Source organism: Hippocampus comes, unplaced genomic scaffold (genome assembly GCF_001891065.2).
Source record: "Hippocampus comes isolate QL1 unplaced genomic scaffold, H_comes_QL1_v1.1 scaffold81, whole genome shotgun sequence".
Taxonomy (NCBI): domain Eukaryota; kingdom Metazoa; phylum Chordata; class Actinopteri; order Syngnathiformes; family Syngnathidae; genus Hippocampus; species Hippocampus comes.
This window is the reverse complement of record NW_017806179.1, coordinates 876,374-894,441: the sequence shown is the minus strand read 5'-3', so window position 1 is coordinate 894,441 and position 18,068 is coordinate 876,374. Positions and strand designations below refer to the sequence as shown.

Sequence of the window (18,068 nt, the reverse complement as noted above, 5' to 3'; positions counted from 1 at the left end):
GGGGTGGAGGGTCGCTTGACAGACGCGATGGAGTCTGCCTCCCGGTTTGGAAGCTCTCGCTTTTCCAGCTCGGTCCCGAAGGCATTAGCACGGGTCGAGGTCAGCTACGCTGGGAAAATGCACCATTTCTTCACCATGCCGCTGTCACTTCCTGTTCTTGACGTTTGGTGGGCCACGACTTAGTTTATGCCGTGAAGTTTATGCCGTGGTTCCTGTGTTGTTGATCTGGTCTCTCATTCGTCCCGTCTCACGCTCTGTGAAATGTGTTCGCCTCGCGCTTACACACAATGGATAACGCCATTCGATATTACGAAGCGTAAAGCTTTCGGAACAAACATCCGTTTTAATGGGGAGCGATCGTTTGCGCTTTAAGTTGGGAGAGGAAAAGTCGAATCTTTTGTCGGCTCGAGCAAGCGAGAGGTCCGAAATTGAAAGCCTAAGTCACGCCACGGGAGTCCCCCACCTTTGCCAGAAAGAGTTCACTCGGGCTCCCCGCTCGTGTCCGCAATGGATGCTCCAAAGTATTTGGGCCAAGTTTCACACAATTGTCCGCCGTTGAATGCCAGCTGTGTCAAAATACCGTGGCTCTTTAGTTCCGGAAGGCTCTCACGACCCGAGACGTTCCAGTGGAGATGCGCCCCTGGGTCGGTGGCGTGCGGAGAAGGACGCTGGGGGGAAGCCAGCGGGGGGTCGCTCAGATAAAATAAACTTAACGGGAACAAATAAACCAAACAGAGGAGAGGAATGCGACCGCCGGGAAGCGACGTGCCAGATCGTCCGCCGGGCGGGCGGGCGGGAATTGAGTCTCTTTTCGGGAGGGTTGGCCGTGGCGGCTTGCAGGCCAGGTGGAAGCAAGCTTCAGCAAACGTGAAAATATTCTTTTCATTCCAAACAGGAAAAACGAAGGGCAAAGAAATGCTCATGAAACGGATGATTGATGTCTTTTATGTTCAGGTGAGCAGCGGTTGCTTCACCTGGGGAAGCAACCTGTCCACGCTGGCCGACATCAACATCCGCATCCCGACAGGTGAGCATCATGAAACCGAGGAGGGAGTCGGTGTTTGCTCCTCTTTTTCCACCTAAGGGACATATATGATGGGAAGAAAGTCTCACAGGGCAGCCATGAAGCATAAATGGGATATCCACAGCAATAATGACAATCTTTTATTGGGAAATATCATGACGACAACTTGACTTCTTATCGTGTGCTTCCAACGTGAGCCGATAACGTCAACGTCATCCTGCTAACATGCGCCAGTAGCCCGTAACCTCTGAACTTGCGCTTTCAGGCCAGCTGACCATGATTGTGGGCCAGGTGGGCTGCGGGAAGTCGTCGCTGCTGCTCGCCATGCTGGGCGAGATGCAGAGCATCAGCGGCCGCGTCCACTGGAGCAAGTAAGTCGGCGAGCGTGCCAGCCCGTGCGCACGCTCGCTTGTTTGGAGCTGCAGAGGGAACATTCCTGCGCATTAACACCAACCGATGTTGGGGGGGCCGTGACTCGGCGGTCGGATCGGGTCGTCCGGGAAGCGGAGGGTCCGCTGTTGGATTCGCGCTTTGTCCCGAGTCACGCGCCGTCGTGCCCTTGGGCAAGACTCTCCACCCACCTTGCCCCCAGTGCACGCCGGTGTCCGTCTGGGTGTGAATGTTTGGCGGTGGTGGGAGGGGCCGCGGGCGCACACCGGCAGCCGCGCTTCCCTCAGCCCGCCGCAAGGCAGCTGTGACTGCAGAACGCAGTTTCCCGCCACCAGAGTACAATTGCGTGAGCGCGTGAATCATGTATCCACTGCGTACGCCCCGAGTGTCGGCTTTGCCAGAAATGCGCCATGTCAATCTGACGCATTCTTCTTCTGACTTGCTTGCCTTCTTGCCGCGTCAGGCCACCTGATAGCGAGACGTTTCGCCAGGAGACGTTCAGGTACATTCCTCCCTCGAGAACATCCATCATCATCATCATTTCACTTCATCCGCGCAGCTCCGAAAGCGATCGCTATGACCTCCGCGTGGACTCCAAACTGGATTGATAGCAACTTAATTAGCAGCAACTCTTGAGTTTTTAAGGCCATAATCAGTTTGAACCTTCACCACGGCAACGCATCACGTTTCCTCAAATTCTTCTCCTCGGTTTTGTCTTCCCCCAAATTGCTTTTTGTGTTCATTGAAGAGTCGAAAATGTCCGTCGGCGAGCGTGAATGCTTGTTTGTCCTGCGATTGGCAAGCGGGCAGTCGAGGCTTGACCCCGCCTCTCACACGAGAGACACTGCATTGTAGCACGTTCGTTCGCGCATGTCGTCAGCTCACGCTCAAGTGCCGCCCTTGACAGCCACCCGGAGGCGGCGGACGACGAGGCCGGTGACCACCCCGCAAGGTAGAGGGAAGACTTTCTGTGACATCATCAGCGCCCACCACCCCCACCGCCACCTCCGCTCTGGCGTTTTTGCCCGTCAAGCGTTTCCATCGACGTCATCACCATTCTTTTGAGACTTTTTCTCCTCCATTTGTGAAGTCATCCGCGCCTCCTTTTGTTTCCAGCATGATTATATCCTCAAAAGTCATGAACCGATTTTCATGAAGTCTCCGTGAAGAACCCTTCATTCTGTAGAAGGATCTGGTCCCTTTTATTCCTCGGGGGAATATTGCCTGGATGTTCAAGGGTCTTTTTGATAGTATTTGTAAAATAATTTGCTCCGCTCCAGGTGACTTCTTGATGGCAGAAAATGACTTGACCTGAAAACGAAGACAAATCTTGCAGTGGCGCTGTTGAATTTTGGGGGGTGTGGGGGGGGGGGTTCATTGTCCTGCCATTTGGCGCCAGGGTTTGTGGTGTCGCTTCTCACGCCGCCAACCTGCCGTCTAACATGTCATCGCCGCGCATGTGTCGAGCTGTGTGGATCCCGAAAAGACACGCTTCCTCTCTTCAATGTTTCCCATCACGCAACCGCAGCAAGAACAGGTACTCGGTGGCCTACGCGACTCAGAAATCGTGGCTGCTGAATGCCACCGTGGAGGACAACATTACCTTCGGGAGCCCCTTCAACAAGCAGAGGTGCGCCTCAGCCGTCGAATGCGCTCAGAGTTTTTAGCCGAGCGAGTCCCGAGTGCCCAAATTGCAGCACGTCGTCATAATTAATGACGTGATTATTTTCCAACCAAAGGGCTACATTTCTATTTCATGCCGCGCGTCTTTGCTTCAGGTACAAGGCGGTGATCGACGCCTGCTCTCTCCAACTGGACATCGACCTGCTACCCTTCGGAGACCAAACGGAGATCGGAGAACGAGTAAGCCCCGGGGACGGCCCCGGTCCTGGTTTGGGAATGCATCGCCGTGTTGGCGTTTCGCTGACCGTACGCTTTCTGGCCAGGGCATCAATCTGAGTGGCGGGCAGCGTCAGAGGATCTGCGTGGCTCGAGCGCTCTACCAGAACACCAACATCGTCTTCCTGGTCAGCACAAACGGACACAAGTGCTGCTAAGTAACGAAATCAATGAACGTAATCGCATTAGACGAATTCGATGCGTCCGAAGGAAGCGACGCCCTTTTCCGGGAGAGACGACGTGTTTGCGAGCTCGCATCATTTTCCCGTCACCGTGGCGATGTCAGCTCCAGTGGCGCAGATTCCGATCCGCTTAAGGAAATGTTGTTTGGCGTGTCGTTTTGGCCGGAGAAAAGGCAGCGAGGTTCAGCGGTGACGACGACCGCGCGGTGACAAAGGGATGCGTGTGGGGGGGGGGGGGAGTTGTGGAAAAAATGACTCCTTCTGACGGCGCCGCGGATTCGCTCGTCCCCAGATGTTTTTCGATCCCGAGCGCAGCTCAGGTGATGTACTTGTCCTGGTAACCGTAGGACGACCCCTTCTCCGCCCTCGACATCCACCTGAGCGACCACCTGATGCAGGAAGGCATCCTCAAGTTCCTGCAGGACGACAAGAGGACCGTGGTTCTCGTGACGCACAAGCTGCAGTACCTCATCCACGCCGACTGGGTCAGTGAGAAGTCGGAAGTCCGCCCGAGCAGATCAGTCGCTTGGTTTTTCATGTTACAATGTCACGTGGGCCATCCCATGTGATCATTTCAAAAATCAAATGGAGCACTTGAGCGCAAACCTTTGCTTCAGATCATCGCAATGAAGGACGGCTCCGTGCTGAGAGAAGGAACTCTGAAGGACATCCAGATGCACGACGTGGAGCTCTACGACCACTGGAAGACACTCATGAACCGGCAGGACCAGGAGCTGGAGAAGGTTAGCGTCGGGCGTCTTTCCTTCCTTCCTTCTTTCTTCTCTCGGCTCTCTGATAGGAACTCTCCATGCAGGACATCGAGCAGGACAGCCAAACCACGCTGGAGAGGAAGACCCTCCGACGAGCTTTCTATTCCAGAGATGTCAAGAATCAAGTGGATGATGAGGACGAAGGTAGGTGGGGTGCGCTCTTTGTCAACGATGGCTTTGTATCCTCAATCAAAGTCGCCGTCCCTTCAGAGGAGGAGGAGGAAGAGGAGGATGAAGACAACTTGTCCACCACCACAAGCAGAAGATCCAAAGTCCCGTGGAAAGTGAGAGGATCTCAATCCCGAGGTAGCGACCGTTTCGTCGGTCTCCACCCATCCCGACCAGAACCGCGACTTCTTCTCAGGTGTGCTGGTGCTACCTGTCCTCCGGTGGCTTCTTCATGGTCTTCCTCATGATGTCCTGCAAGCTCCTCAAGCACTCGGTCATCATGGCCATCGACTACTGGTTGGCCATCTGGACCTCCAACCACGCCAACCACACCATGGTGCCAAGACCCAACGGAACGTGCGAGGTCATCGAGGTCAACAGAAGCGCCGTTGACTCGAAGGTCCGGTATCGCCGACTTGTTTCGATAGCCCGGACCATATCTCGGAGCTCGATCGATCGGACATTTCACCTCGACGTCACACTGCCGCCCGGAGGTTAGGTGTGACGTGGCGGTTGTCAAAGATTCTGGAGTGCGCTGGTTTGCAGGACTCCTTTTACCTGACGGTGTTCATGGTCCTGTGCGCGGCTGGGATCACGCTGTGCCTCATCACCTCGCTCACCGTGGAGTTCTTGGGGTTGTCTGCAGCCACCAACCTACACCACAACCTGCTCAACAAGATCATACATGCTCCTCTCAGGTAGTCGCCGCCCTCCTTTGTTAGCAGACTGCTTCTTCACTGTCACGGGGCGAGGGTTGAGTTCTCTCTCTTTCGTCAGGTTTTTTGACGTCACCCCCCTGGGGCAGATCCTCAACAGGTTCTCGGCTGATACCAACATTATTGACCAGGTACGAGCTCGTGTTCCTGACGGGATGTCCAGCCTTCCTGACGTTCGTGCTCCTTGTCCTCCAGCACATTCCTCCTACCCTGGAGTCTTTGACGCGATCCACCTTGCTTTGCTTGTCGGCCATCGGCGTCATTTCCACCATCACGCCCTACTTCATCGTCGCCCTGGTGCCCCTGGCCGTGGCCTTCTACTTTATACAGAAGTACTTCCGTGTGGCCTCCAAGTGAGTGCAAAGCTGCTTTAAGCCTTTTCATGTCTTCAGACGCCTCCACACGAGTGCGACTAACATGGACCGATCCTTCACTTCTTCTACTAGAGACCTTCAGGACCTGGATGACTCCACCCAACTTCCTCTGCTATGTCACTTCTCCGAGACGGCTGAAGGTCTCACCACCATCAGAGCCTTTAGGTACAGTGATTCATTGAAGCCAAACAAAGTTCTTTTAGTTTCCTTTCCCATCAGCGTTATGAGCTAACATTCAGCAGCTCTTACGCTGTTCCTCCACATCGTGCCCACACGGACCTCTTCCCCGCACACACCGCACAAAATTCCTGCCAGCGTTATCTGCCGGTTGCCATCCAGAAGACTCTGGTTTGGAAAGCGGCGGTTAGCCCCGCATGACCGCAGTCAACGGTGATGATGATGATGATGTTATTGATTGGACTTGGTTTCTTTTTGCTTCAGACACGAGGCTCGCTTCAAGCAGCGCATGCTGGAGCTGACCGACACCAACAACACGGCATACCTGTTCCTGTCGGCCGCTAACCGCTGGCTGGAGGTGCGCACGGTGAGAGACTCGCCACTTCATGAGGTTCACCTGCGCTGTCCCGCAGCGTAGTGAGCAGGCGAGACGTTTTCAGAGGGCCGCTTCATTTCACTTGCATACTGACGGGTAAAACAAAGTACTGAACCAACAAACGAGATAGCAGGAAAATAAAGTCAAGATTTAAAACAGAAGCTCAGCTCTTCTGTCCGCAGCTTTGGTCCGTCATGGACGTTGACTCGAGATTCTGTACCGTCCGTGACCTCGATGACTCGAGAATCCACTTAGTAGACAGCCTTGCTGATGTTTAGTTCCTTCCGTTCAGGACTACCTCGGTGCCGTCATTGTGCTGGCTGCGGCCGGGGCGTCCATTTGGGGTTTGGATTGCGGTCAGCCATCTGCAGGGCAGGTGGGCCTGGCTCTCACGTACGCCCTGACGGTCAGTTTACCTCGCCGTTATTTGCTCGGACGTCCTCCAAGCTAACAGCAAAAAGATCCGCTTGCGTTTTGATCAGGTCACCAACTACTTGAATTGGGTGGTGAGGAACCTGGCCGACTTGGAGGTGCAGATGGCGGCGGTGAAAAAAGTCAACAGCTTCCTCAACACGGAGTCGGAGAACTACGAAGGCTCCATGGGTAACGTCAACGCGACTGAACCGGGGCTCGATGTGCGCCGGACTGCCACTCACATGCTTTACTCCTGTCGCGCGTCCTGCAGATGCTTCTCAGGTGCCCGAGACGTGGCCTCAGGATGGAGAGATCAAGATCCAAGACCTGTGCGTGCGCTATGACCCCATGCTCAAACCCGTGCTCAAGCACGTCAACGCCTACATCCAACCGGGCCAGAAGGTAATTCGCCCCTCTGGCTTTGTGGAATGATGAACATCGCTTGCCGTGTGGTGCCACTCATCCGTCCAAATTTGGGGATGGGGTTTGTCTTTGAAAACACCCGCAAGCCTTAACGCACTTGTGATGGACAAGACTGCCAAATTTCATGTCGTTGAGTGAAATGGGCTTCGGGAGTGCAAAGTCGCGAGCGCCTTCGTCCGTTCCACGGGAGTTGACACGCGGCCGCTCGCTCGTCTTGTTGTCAAGTGTTCGAGCTCTGTCTCTCCTCCCTGTCACCTCCCCGCCAGGTGGGAATTTGCGGCCGCACGGGAAGCGGCAAGTCCTCGCTGTCCTTGGCCTTCTTCAACATGGTGGACATTTTTGAAGGTGAGATGAGAATGGGATCTCCTCTCTCTCTCTGTCTCTCTTTCTTTTCTCCTTTTGTGTTTACGTCTGCTAAAAACAAAACGTTCCCAAGCTCCCCTTTTTTGGGAATAGTGGCGTGAAGGCTTGAAGACTGTTGACACAATGAAGCGATAGGAGATGATTTTGGTTTCTGGGGGAAGTAAACAGTGCATTTCTTTCCATATGTCAACCACTGGCCTAGAATGGCTTGTTATTGTCATCCTCTTAACAATGGTCATCATGTATGAGCAGATTGTACACTTGGCCCATCGAACGCATTCCTCGTGTTCTTTCCTGCAACAATTTGATCTCCATTTCATGGCTGAGAGGAGGCAGGAGACTTTTCCCCTGAAAATGACGTCAGTGTGTGTTGACAGTCCATAAAGGCTCGTTTGGATAAGTTCGGAAATTCTGGTCATGAGTCCACAACGGCGCACGTATAGACGAACAAAATCCTTGCCACTCACTTGTCGCACGTGGAAAACCAGTTGAACTTCGAACCCGGAACTTCCGAACAGCATGGCAGATGCGCCGACCACTTGTCGCACCATGCTGCCACTTTTACATTGGAATGTGTGTGTTTATTGTCGCCTCACACTCAAGTGATTCACTCTTGAGGGGGATTTACTGGAAGAGTGGACACTGGCGCTAAATGGGGTGATGTCAAGTGACTCCTGATTGTCTTTTTTTTCCCCCCCAGGGGGATTTACTGGAAGAGTGGACACTGGCGCTAAGTGGGGTGATGTCAAGTGACTCCTGATTGTCTTTCCCCCCCCCCTTCCAGGAAAGATCGTCATAGACGGGATCGACATCTGCAAACTTCCCCTGCAGACGCTCCGCTCTCGGCTGTCCATCATCCTGCAGGACCCCATCTTGTTTAGTGGCTCCATAAGGTACACACAGACGTGTTTCCCGGTTGAAGAGGCAACTTCCTGTTTACGCTCCAGCCTGGCCGTTTGCTTTAAGTTGGAGTCTTTCTTTGGGAGCTGTCGTACTTCCAATAAATCTTTTTCCGACAAAAGAAGAGTTTTTCTACATGGTTCAAAATTTTCCAGGTTGTTTTATTTCAAACACAGCACACTTTGCCCTTTAACAACAACAAAGGCTCTGGAATTGGTCCTTGTGGAACACCTCTCCGCTCCAATGTGTGTGAACAAGTATCATGGATTTTTGTGCCGTCAATGTAACGCAGCAGGAAGTTAGTCAGAGACCTCATTTGACATTTTGCCTCTGTCGCACATCCTCGCTGTGTTTGTTTGGACTGTGTGTGCGTGTGTGTGTGTGTGTGTGGGGTGAATGGTCGAGTTTTTTCACACAGCTCCGTGAGATGTGTTTGTCGCCCGTTCTGAAGGACTGGTTATGAAACTTGAAATGATCTTCCCGCTTGTGGAGACGCAATCAATGTGGGAATCAAATATTTTTCGCGGCAACCATAACCAAACAAAACGACCTCCCGCAGGTTCAATCTGGATCCGGAGCGGACGTGCAATGACGAGCGCCTGTGGGAGGCGCTAGAGATTGCTCAGTTGAAGAACATGGTCAAGGCGCTACCGGGAGGACTCGGTACGTGCGCGCACGCACACATTTGTTTTGTTTTGGTTTTGAGGTATCTGTGACTTAGTCCCACCTCGTCCATTTTCTGATTGGCTGCTATCCTGTGTTGCAGATGCGGTGGTGACGGAGGGCGGCGAGAACTTCAGTGTGGGTCAGCGGCAGCTCTTTTGTTTAGCTCGGGCGTTTGTGCGGAAGAGCAGCATCCTCATTATGGACGAGGCCACTGCCTCCATCGACATGGCAACGGTGTGTGTGTGCGTGCATGCCTGTGCAAAGATAAAAAGTTGAGTGGGTAGCGTAAAATGTTCCTTGGCACCAGAAGGAGAGCACCAGGCGCCGACGCTCTTTCAGACATTGTTGACCACAACAAACAGTCAAATGAAGCGCACGCAGGGAACATAAACGGGAATTTTTTTTGTGTGTGTTCAGGAGAACATCTTACAGAAAGTTGTGATGACGGCATTTGCGGATCGGACAGTCGTCACGATTGCTGTGAGTCATTCTGTTACGCTTTGTTTTCGGGTTTTCCTTTGTTTGTTTTTCCCAACGTCTTCTCATTTCCACTCAAGAACTTCAAAGATTTCCCACCTGTATGATGACCATTAAAATGCTTTTCTTTGTCTTACTTTTACTTGTCCTGTCCTATTGTGTCTTGTTTGCATCTTTCCTGTCCTATCTTGTTCCATCCTATCCCATCCCACCTTGTCTTGTTCTGTCCCTTCCTATCCTGTCCTTTCCTTTGTGGTGTTGTTGTCTTCTGTCCTGTACTACCTGTCGTCTTCTGTCCTGTTCTGTCCCCTCACCTCAGCACCGCGTCTCCTCTATCCTGGACGCCGGGCAGGTGCTGGTCTTTTCCTCTGGGATTTTAGTGGAATGTGACTCGGGTCCCAACCTGCTAGCACAGGACGAGAGCCTCTTCAGTGTGCTAGTGCGGACGCACAAGTAGACCGGACCAGCCCAGCCGACTCGGACTCGCCCCCCCAACCCACCTTTACTCGCTTTCTGTTTCTTCCTGACGTCTCTCTTCTGCTTCTCACCACCGGCCGGGTAGGGGATGGAGGTCTGGGGCTGGTTCTGGTCCAGGTTCTGCCAGAGACAACCTGGTTCGTACCTGGGAGTACAGATTTTGTAAACCAAACAGAGAACTGGGGTGGGCAACGGCCAGCTCCGTTCTTTAATCCAGAACACGGAGCATTTACAATGTAATTAATTTTCAACGTGTGTCCTGTCGCCCACTTTAGCACCGCGTGTACACCATCCTGACGGCCGACTTGGTGATCGTCATGAAGCGTGGGAACATCCTGGAGTACGACAAGCCTGAGACGCTTCTGGAGCAGGAGGACGGCATGTTCGCCTCCTTTGTCAAGGCCGACATGTAGACGCACGGGGAAGCACCGATATGGACGACAAGGCACGTTTGCCACTGGCGCATATGGGAATGATTATCATCAATTGGCGCGGGTCAAGCGCCCCAACGTTTGAGTTTGAATTTTGCTCACCTTTGTTTCTTTCAAACCGGAACTGCGCCAATGAATCGATGCGAGCAATAGAACGCTCATCCTGTCTCTGAATGACCATGTCAACGACTGTACGTCTATTTTAGAATCATCTGGCTGTTTCTTGTGTAAATTTCGGCCATTTTCACGTCGTTGTTGGAGGCAATTCACCCCATGTCACATTTTTTTATTGGACTCAAGTTAAGGCGACGGAGAAGACGTGCTTTGTTTACTTGTCGGATCTTGTGTGACATCTTGGTGAATTCACAAGATGACGTAAGTGTTTTCTTTGTTGTTGCTTTTTTTTTTTTAACCTCGTGCATCACGTCTTTCTTTGGTTACAATTCAACATTTGTTACGATGCAATTGAGGAATGTGCATTAAAGTCCTTTTATAATCTTGCAATGCTGATTGTTTTTTTTTTGTTGCCAGGATACGTGTTCTGAAACTTTTTTTTAATTAAAAAAAAAAAAAGACATCTCCAGTCATGTTATATTGTGCTTTTTTTTTTGTTGTCAGGATACGTGTTCTGAAACTTTTTTTTAATAAAACAAAACAAAAAAGACATCCCCATTCATGTCACATTGTGACTTTTTTTCTTGAAATGTACATTTTAGTTGGTGCCCTCCCAGCCCGGTCGTTTTTTGGAACGTCTCATTTGGAATATGCTATATGTTGCTCAATAGCACCACCTGGCGGCTCAAAAAAGAACTCGCTGACTTGAACCTGTCACGTGGAACATTTCAGGTAAAAGACACCAGTTCGAATGGAACACGTCAGGGTTATGTGCGCATCTTTGGGGCGCGTTCGGTGGCGTTTTAGCGCCCGGGAGGCTTTGGATTGGCGCGGAGCCGTGTCCGGCCTGATGAGGTCGGAGGGCCGTCCCAGCCCTCCTCAGAGCAGAGGCGGCTCCCAAGCCAGCCCGAAATGTGCGCGCACACTGATCGCGCGCGCGCGCAGAAGAGGCGCACAGGCGACGTGGTTTCCGTGCGTAAGAGGCGCGCCAGGAACCAAGCGAAGCGAGCCAAGCAACCATGCTGGCTCGAAAAAGCATCATCCCGGAGGAGTTTGGGCTGCCGGGGCTGGTGTCCCGCATGCCCCGCAAGCCGGTCTTCCGCGACCGCGTCAACAAGGCGCGCTTCATCGCCAAGAACGGCTCGTGCAACCTGGCGCACAAGAACATCCGCGAACAGGGCCGCTTCCTGCAGGACGTCTTCACCACGCTGGTGGACCTCAAGTGGCGCTTCACGCTCGTCATCTTCACCACCACTTTCGTCAGCAGCTGGCTCCTCTTCGCCATGAGCTGGTGGCTGGTGGCCTTCGCGCACGGAGACCTGGACCCGGGGCGTCTCGGCGCCGTGCATTGCGTCACCCACGTCAAGTAAGAGCTCACCCGCGCCGTCTTTGCCGACGCTTTCTGCTGAGGTTTCTCCTCGTTGAAAGTGACGTTCAAGTCAGGAAAGTTGAGAAAGTGAGAAAATGGCTTCGTCCCGCCCAGTCGGCCCTCTCTCCCCTGATTGGCTGCTGACGCACGTCAGCGATAAAAACGTCAAGCGCACATGCGTGTGACTTGAAAGATCACGAAAATGGTGAGTTACCTCAAAAGGGGCCTTTCAGACGAGTTCGGGTGGCTCTGGGACCATACTCACATCGAACCCTGCGCCTCTGACGAACGAACCAGTCGACCGTGCCACCATCCTCCAAATATTTCCATAAAAATAAAACACAGCAAAACTGCTCTGCACGCGAAAATTTATTTATTTTTTTTTTGTGAGTACATGACAGCAAAGACGTTTCCGTCCTGTTCAGGTCGTTCGCGTCGGCCTTCCTGTTCTCCATCGAGGTGCAGGTGACCATCGGTTTCGGCGGGCGCATGATCACCGAGCAGTGTCCCGCCGCCATCACGGTGCTCATCCTGCAGAACATCGTGGGCCTCATCATCAACGCCGTCATGCTGGGTAGACACCGTTTCGCCGTCACCTCGCGCGTTTCGCCTGCCCAACAACATGGACTGAGCTCCGTGTTGGTTTTGTGTTGACGCGAGACGATGACGACATCACAGACGAGAGCATGATCCCGCCCGCTTTTGCTGTAGGTTGCATCTTCATGAAGACGGCGCAGTCGAACCGGCGCGCCGAGACGCTCATCTTCAGCCGCCACGCCGTCATCGCCGTGCGCAACAACCGCCTGTGCTTCATGATCCGCATCGGCGACCTGAGGAAGAGCATGATCATCGGTGCCACCGTCCGCCTGCAGGTCGGTCGCTGGAGGCCGCCGACTGTCCGTCCCCTTTCATTTTGACATCACGGCGTTCAAAATGACGCCTCCAACAAACCGGGTCATCTTGACACCAAACCGCCACCGTTCTCGTGCTGCCTGCCTCCTGTTCCACCAGCGGCCTGTTGGCGGTCTCGAGGTGTATGAACTTGTGACTGGATCTCGCGAGGAGTCCAGAGTCGCATTTCCTCTGCTTTGAGGACGCCATCGGCGCGTTTGCAAAGTGTAAAAAGTGTGCGATGCTGCGGCGCAGGTGGTGAGGAAGACGACCACTCCCGAGGGCGAGGTGATCCCCATCCACCAGATCGACGTCCAGACGGAGAGCGCCGTGGCCAGCAACAGCCTCTTCTTGCTCGCCCCGCTCATCATCTGCCACGTCATCGACAGGAACAGGTGAGTCCGCGGTCGCCGCCACTGGCCATGTTGTGGCCCCGCCTGCTCCCGCAGCGACGGCGCTCAGGTGTCATTTGGTCCCGTGCGTGTGCGACGGCAGTCCGCTGTACGAGCTGTCGGCCATGGAGCTCCAGTGCAGCGACCTGGAGGTGATCGTCATCCTGGAGGGCGTGGTGGAGACCACCGGCATCACCACGCAAGCCCGCACCTCCTACGTCTCCGAGGAGATCCAGTGGGGCCACCGCTTCGTTCCCATCGTTACCGAGGAGGAGGGCGTCTACTCCGTCGACTACTCCAAGTTCGGCAACACAGTGCGGGTTCGTTACCCGCCAGCCATATTTGTCGTCCGACTGACCAATTTGACAAACTATTTGCACGCTATTTAGTAGTAGTAGCATTGAATAGTCTGCATGCGTGTGCGTGCATGTGTTTTTATTTGTTGTCCACTGTCGTGACTGCTGTGAGAGTCTCAGGCTTATTGAGGCCTGCTTGAGGCATGTTGTTTAAATGATGCTCAAGTTGTGACTGTGCACTACAATGCCAGGTGGCCACGCCCCCCTGCAGCGCCCGCGAGCTGGACGAGAAGCCGTCCATCTTGATCCAGACCCTGCAAAAGAGCGAGCTGTCCCACCAGAATTCCCTGAGGAAGAGAAACTCCATGCGGCGCAACAACTCCATGCGCAAAGGCGGCAGCGGCGGCAGTAGCAGCGGGAGCCTGCGGCGAAACAACTCGGCCATGCTCTCGCCGAAGGTGCAGTTCTTCACGCCCGCTGAGGGCGGTCAGAGCGTGAACGCCGTCACCTGACACGAGGCCTGCGTCCTGCTGCTTTGCCTTCTGTGCTTGGGCGTGACCTCTGCCACCCTGGGACTTCTTATTCTTTGTCTCTTTGTAACTTTATTGCCACCATTTCTAAAGCTAACACCTGCAACCTGTAAAGACTGCAAAACTGAGATGAAGGAGATGCTTCCTGGTTGACATGGTTACGCTTCACTCAGCAATGATGCAGGGGGGGGGGATGTTTTTCAGGTGAAAATGTTGCCTTCGCCTTCATAATCATCACTTTTTGCAATAGTCCATTGTTGCCCCCCCACTGTCACTGTATATGAACATGAATATATTAATCAAAGAGGCACAAATTCACATTCCTTGGCTTTGTGTAATAAAGATTCAATCTAGGTTGGCTATAAATTTTTGCTGATTTAAAATAAAAGAAATTACACACAAAAACACTTGAGAAACCAACGAGGCTCTGTTTTCATTAAAAATGTTTCTTTAATTAATAAAAATATTTTAATTTACTGAATGCAACTCTCCACTCTCCTGTGGTTTTTTTTTTAATCGATGAATAGATATCCACATAAAATACACCAATAAATGCATTGAATGACTATATTGATAAAAACTTTAAAAAACATGGCTACATAAACGCTGCATAACATGACGGGAGTGGTCGCACATGTTTGACGTTTATGTCCTGACGTCAGACACCCGGAAGTGTCTGGTGTTTGTTTTGAACGGGTCAAACATGGCTGCTGCTGTTCGTAGACTACTGTGCAGCCACGCAAACTATTTCGGCCGCACACGTTTGCTCCCCGGACGCCGGTTCTTCTCTGGCACAACGGAACCGGAACCACTGACCGTGCGCAAGCAGGACAACGGTATCAGGTGACGAAACTCGGTTGAAAAAAAAGAACGATATTTCAAAACATTTGAAAGTATTTACACTGCGGACAGTATGTGTAATGGATTGATGATGGATCAGTGCAGCTACTAGATGAAATTAAATCGGCGCATCTTGTGAAGTATTTTGTTGTTTTGAAGTGCTTTCTGGACACTTTGTTAGAGCACGCCGACGTTTGGGGATCTCCTTCTCCTGCTTTCTGTTTGTCCTAACTTGACGCCAACACATTTATCTTGTGCATTTCTGAATGTTTGTAGACGAATAATACTGAACAATCCCCGAAAGAGGAACGCCCTGTCTCTGTCCATGCTGGAGTCTCTCCGAGAGGACATCCTCACTGATGTGGACAGCCCGGATCTTCGAGTTATCATCATATCAGGTAGACCGTAAAAACGATGGGCACTTCGCCACCTGCAAAGATGTTTCTTTTGGGCTGTCACTTGCTGTTTTGAGCTTATTAAAAGCTACTCGTTTTAGCTCAGCCTTTGGCATCGTGGTGCCAAGTAACTATGTTTTCAATGACCGGAGGAGTTTTAATTTAGACAAAAGACATGCTTTCCCACCACATTACGCAGGGTTTCAGGATGGATATTCATGTTTCAGTTTCTTTATTTCTTTGTTTTTTTTTCCCCCACTGCATATGTAAAATAAAAAATCAAATCAATCTTGGTGCCAAAGAATTGTGGTGAAGTGAGTTGAAGAGCTTCATGGAGGAAAACGTTTTGCTGCCATCTTGTGGCATCTCGAGACATTTACTGGCAGAATGTATCACGGCGCTATTTCATTTGTGCCTGAAAGCTGAAGGTCCCGTGTTTTCCTCTGGCCACGACTTGAAGGAGCTGACGTCAGCCCAAGGTCGAGAGTATCACACGCGTGTGTTTCACACGTGTGCGCAGGTTAGTTCGTCATTAAACTTGTGTGTCTTGTTTTATTTCCTGTATTTATTGGGATGTTTGTCCTGTGGCCAGGTGATGACTCTGATACAAGACGTACCCGTCCCCGTCATCGCCATGGTGAATGGCGTGGCCACGGCGGCGGGCTGCCAGCTGGTGGCCAGCTGTGACGTGGCGCTGGCCTCCGACAAGTCCACCTTCGCCACCCCGGGTGTCAACGTGGGGCTCTTCTGCTCCACGCCGGCCGTGGCCATCGGCCGGGCTGTGCCCAGAAAGGTGCCAACCGCCGACATCAACGATGTTCATAGACAGGACAGCTTGAAAAAACTAGTCTGTCTGTGTTGAAAGCAAAACGTGTATTTGTCTGTGTTTTATGTTGAATCGAGAACACTTGAGTCGAGAGTTGACTTCACTGCCACAATACGGCACTTGTATCTCAAATGTTTACTTGCGTGTCAAACCGAAAAAAAAAACGGCGCATATCTCGAAAAACTCACGAGTCACATCACTCGTATCTCAAGGGCTTGAGTGGATTTGCTGGATTTTTTTTTTTCTCTGCAGTAGCTTTCTTCAAACTTGATTGCAAACACTTGTGACTCGTGCCCGCCAGGTTGCCATGGAGATGCTTTTCACGGGCACTCCAATCTCAGCTCACGAGGCTCTGGTGCACGGACTGCTCAGCAAGGTGGTTCCGGAAGAGCGACTGGAAGCGGAGACGTTAGCCATTGCCCAGCGTGTGTGCGGGGCCAGCCGACCCGTGGTGGCCCTCGGCAAGGCCGCCTTCCAGAGGTGCGCTCCATGACGATCGAAAGACGATGCTGGCGCGTGTTCTTGGCCGACCACAGGTCTGCTCTGTCTTTCTTTCCCCAAGACAAATGTCCCAAGGTCGGGATGCGGCATACGCCAGCGCCTCCAAGGTCATGGTGGACAACCTCGCTCTGAGAGACGGACAGGAGGGAATACGAGCCTTCATCGAGAAACGCAAGCCGGTGTGGAGCCATCGAGTCGAAAACGTCCACGACTGATGCGCGCTGCGCAGATGTCTATTTCCAATTGATACCATCCACTGATCCTGGCTCACAGCCCTGCGGGCCTGAAAGAGTTGCGTTGTGAAAATGCCGAATGGAAGTAGAATGGGCTCATAAAGCGACAGAATGATGCCTTTTATAGTTGCAGCTTTGTTGTGATTTCCAATGTAAATAAAATACATCAAGTTGAGACCATGCAACGCGCGCAGACATTGAGGAGACGGGATTAGAAGCACACATGTCACAACTGTGACGCAGGCGTGCGAAACTGTGCCGGTGAAATGAAGTTTTTTATTTTAATTAAGTTTTAATTAAGAATAAAACGTATCACTTTTGATGAACACGATTTTTTTTGTCTTATTGTTGGTTATTATGGTGGTACTTGGAACGCTCGGTGTTTTTTTTAAGCCGGTACTGTATTTGGTGAAAAAAGATGAAGGTGGAGCCCTGTTATCCAATTTTTCTTGCGCGCCCATGAAGGCATCACCATCCCTGCGATTCGCTTGATTGAGCGCATGCGCAGTGCTGCCTGTCTGACCTTCACTACCGTGAACATGTTGGCCAGGACCAGCGCCTTGGTGTTCTCTCCACAATGGTAACCGAGAGTCGCACTCTTCCGATCTTTTCTCACTCGGCCTTCTTGCGTTCTGTCTCCGAGGGCGTATTGTGCAGAACTGGTCGCATTAGGCGCGAAACGGGTCGTGTGTAATCAAAGTTATAGGACGCTAAAGGACGTGCTAACTTGGAGGCCGCGGCTAATGAATGACAGCGGCTAGGTGGCTCATGCTAAATAAGCCGATGACATTGACAGGAGAATCATAAGAGTAATAATCGCGCAACCCCTTTCACCCTGCACGTAACCAAATGGTTTTAAAACAAGCTTCTACAAATCGCTGAGCTAAGTGTTAGTTTGTCTCCAGCTTTGGCATTGAATGGGCCCCCCATTTGCGCCAAGTGTCCCCGTTTCCGTAAAAACATTTTGCAAATAAATCAAACTTTTGGACGCGTGTTTCTGCGCAATGCGACGTTTCACTTGTGCACAAATTGCAGCCGTGTGTGTGTGTGTGTGTGTTTGCTTTTACAGTGGGCAAATCAGGAACATGGCCACCTTGAAGGACAGTAAGTTCACTTCTCTTTCCCTCACAACATTCAACCGAACGGTTAATTGTTTTAGTTCAAATTAATTGCATGCCAAAAGAAGAACTAATCCAGTGTTTTTTTTTTAAACATACTTTTTTTACCACCTGAAGTGGGGAAGTCCCATTTTCTTTTTGTACCAACGATGTGAAATTGCAGAATTTCCTGCAGCATGTCCACTGGTCATGACTGAACTAAGAGCCCGTTCTACTGTGTTTAGTCACCATCCGGCTGAAGTCCATCAAGAACATCCAGAAAATCACCAAGTCCATGAAAATGGTGGCCGCTGCCAAGTACGCTCGGGCTGAGCGGCAGCTGAAGGCCGCCCGCGG

At 51.9% G+C, this 18,068-nt stretch overlaps 4 protein-coding genes across 7 annotated transcripts in view; all 4 read left to right on the top strand.

Moving 5' to 3' along the window:
- The window catches only part of abcc9 (ATP-binding cassette, sub-family C (CFTR/MRP), member 9), an 18,375-nt gene extending 7,644 nt beyond the window's left edge, over positions 1 to 10,731 (top strand). For 3 of the 4 annotated variants that reach the window (XM_019897684.1, XM_019897685.1, XM_019897683.1), the window contains 24 exons: positions 955 to 1,027; positions 1,290 to 1,395; positions 2,943 to 3,044; positions 3,193 to 3,277; positions 3,361 to 3,441; positions 3,843 to 3,980; positions 4,113 to 4,238; positions 4,310 to 4,409; positions 4,476 to 4,549; positions 4,630 to 4,833; positions 4,980 to 5,131; positions 5,211 to 5,280; positions 5,345 to 5,502; positions 5,596 to 5,688; positions 5,965 to 6,067; positions 6,369 to 6,482; positions 6,559 to 6,679; positions 6,762 to 6,892; positions 7,180 to 7,258; positions 8,061 to 8,169; positions 8,736 to 8,839; positions 8,943 to 9,076; positions 9,260 to 9,322; positions 10,072 to 10,731. In XM_019897684.1, coding sequence (XP_019753243.1) covers positions 955 to 1,027; positions 1,290 to 1,395; positions 2,943 to 3,044; positions 3,193 to 3,277; positions 3,361 to 3,441; positions 3,843 to 3,980; positions 4,113 to 4,238; positions 4,310 to 4,409; positions 4,476 to 4,549; positions 4,630 to 4,833; positions 4,980 to 5,131; positions 5,211 to 5,280; positions 5,345 to 5,502; positions 5,596 to 5,688; positions 5,965 to 6,067; positions 6,369 to 6,482; positions 6,559 to 6,679; positions 6,762 to 6,892; positions 7,180 to 7,258; positions 8,061 to 8,169; positions 8,736 to 8,839; positions 8,943 to 9,076; positions 9,260 to 9,322; positions 10,072 to 10,209 — 2,658 coding nt within the window. In that variant the 3' untranslated portion in view covers positions 10,210 to 10,731. Of the gene's footprint in view, positions 1 to 954; positions 1,028 to 1,289; positions 1,396 to 2,942; positions 3,045 to 3,192; positions 3,278 to 3,360; positions 3,442 to 3,842; positions 3,981 to 4,112; positions 4,239 to 4,309; positions 4,410 to 4,475; positions 4,550 to 4,629; positions 4,834 to 4,979; positions 5,132 to 5,210; positions 5,281 to 5,344; positions 5,503 to 5,595; positions 5,689 to 5,964; positions 6,068 to 6,368; positions 6,483 to 6,558; positions 6,680 to 6,761; positions 6,893 to 7,179; positions 7,259 to 8,060; positions 8,170 to 8,735; positions 8,840 to 8,942; positions 9,077 to 9,259; positions 9,323 to 9,638; positions 9,934 to 10,071 lie in introns of all 4 variants that reach the window. The other variant, XR_002171425.1, reaches the window with a different exon arrangement.
- Positions 10,732 to 11,110: 379 nt separating this feature from the next.
- kcnj8 (potassium inwardly rectifying channel subfamily J member 8) lies at positions 11,111 to 14,239 on the top strand. The gene is made up of 6 exons (XM_019897686.1): positions 11,111 to 11,707; positions 12,136 to 12,284; positions 12,422 to 12,582; positions 12,857 to 12,996; positions 13,097 to 13,313; positions 13,541 to 14,239. The coding sequence occupies exons 1-6, from the start codon at positions 11,361 to 11,363 to the stop codon at positions 13,799 to 13,801; spliced, it is 1,275 nt and encodes a 424-aa protein (XP_019753245.1). The 5' UTR covers positions 11,111 to 11,360; the 3' UTR covers positions 13,802 to 14,239.
- A 228-nt stretch (positions 14,240 to 14,467) lies between these two features.
- On the top strand, positions 14,468 to 16,736 carry echdc3 (enoyl CoA hydratase domain containing 3). Its single transcript, XM_019897687.1, has 6 exons — positions 14,468 to 14,662; positions 14,936 to 15,057; positions 15,477 to 15,574; positions 15,647 to 15,847; positions 16,182 to 16,360; positions 16,443 to 16,736. The coding sequence occupies exons 1-6, from the start codon at positions 14,523 to 14,525 to the stop codon at positions 16,594 to 16,596; spliced, it is 894 nt and encodes a 297-aa protein (XP_019753246.1). The 5' UTR covers positions 14,468 to 14,522; the 3' UTR covers positions 16,597 to 16,736.
- A 354-nt stretch (positions 16,737 to 17,090) lies between these two features.
- The window catches only part of atp5f1c (ATP synthase F1 subunit gamma), a 2,556-nt gene continuing 1,578 nt past the window's right edge, over positions 17,091 to 18,068 (top strand). The window contains exons 1-3 of the mRNA XM_019897467.1: positions 17,091 to 17,194; positions 17,684 to 17,718; positions 17,957 to 18,064. Of these exons, the coding sequence (XP_019753026.1) occupies positions 17,115 to 17,194; positions 17,684 to 17,718; positions 17,957 to 18,064 (223 nt within the window). The 5' untranslated portion in view covers positions 17,091 to 17,114. The remainder of the gene's footprint in view (positions 17,195 to 17,683; positions 17,719 to 17,956; positions 18,065 to 18,068) is intronic.

Bases quoted from the DNA above. Each gene is read 5' to 3' on its own strand.
- kcnj8 (XM_019897686.1), top strand. From the start codon at position 11,361: ATGCTGGCTCGAAAAAGCATCATCCCGGAGGAGTTTGGGCTGCCGGGG. The intron at 12,285-12,421 runs GTAGACACCGTT...CTTTTGCTGTAG, and splicing joins CATCAACGCCGTCATGCTGG to GTTGCATCTTCATGAAGACG. The intron at 13,314-13,540 runs GTTCGTTACCCG...CTACAATGCCAG, and splicing joins AGTTCGGCAACACAGTGCGG to GTGGCCACGCCCCCCTGCAG.
- echdc3 (XM_019897687.1), top strand. From the start codon at position 14,523: ATGGCTGCTGCTGTTCGTAGACTACTGTGCAGCCACGCAAACTATTTC. The intron at 15,848-16,181 runs GTGCCAACCGCC...CGTGCCCGCCAG, and splicing joins GCCGGGCTGTGCCCAGAAAG to GTTGCCATGGAGATGCTTTT. The intron at 16,361-16,442 runs GTGCGCTCCATG...TCTTTCCCCAAG, and splicing joins GGCAAGGCCGCCTTCCAGAG to ACAAATGTCCCAAGGTCGGG.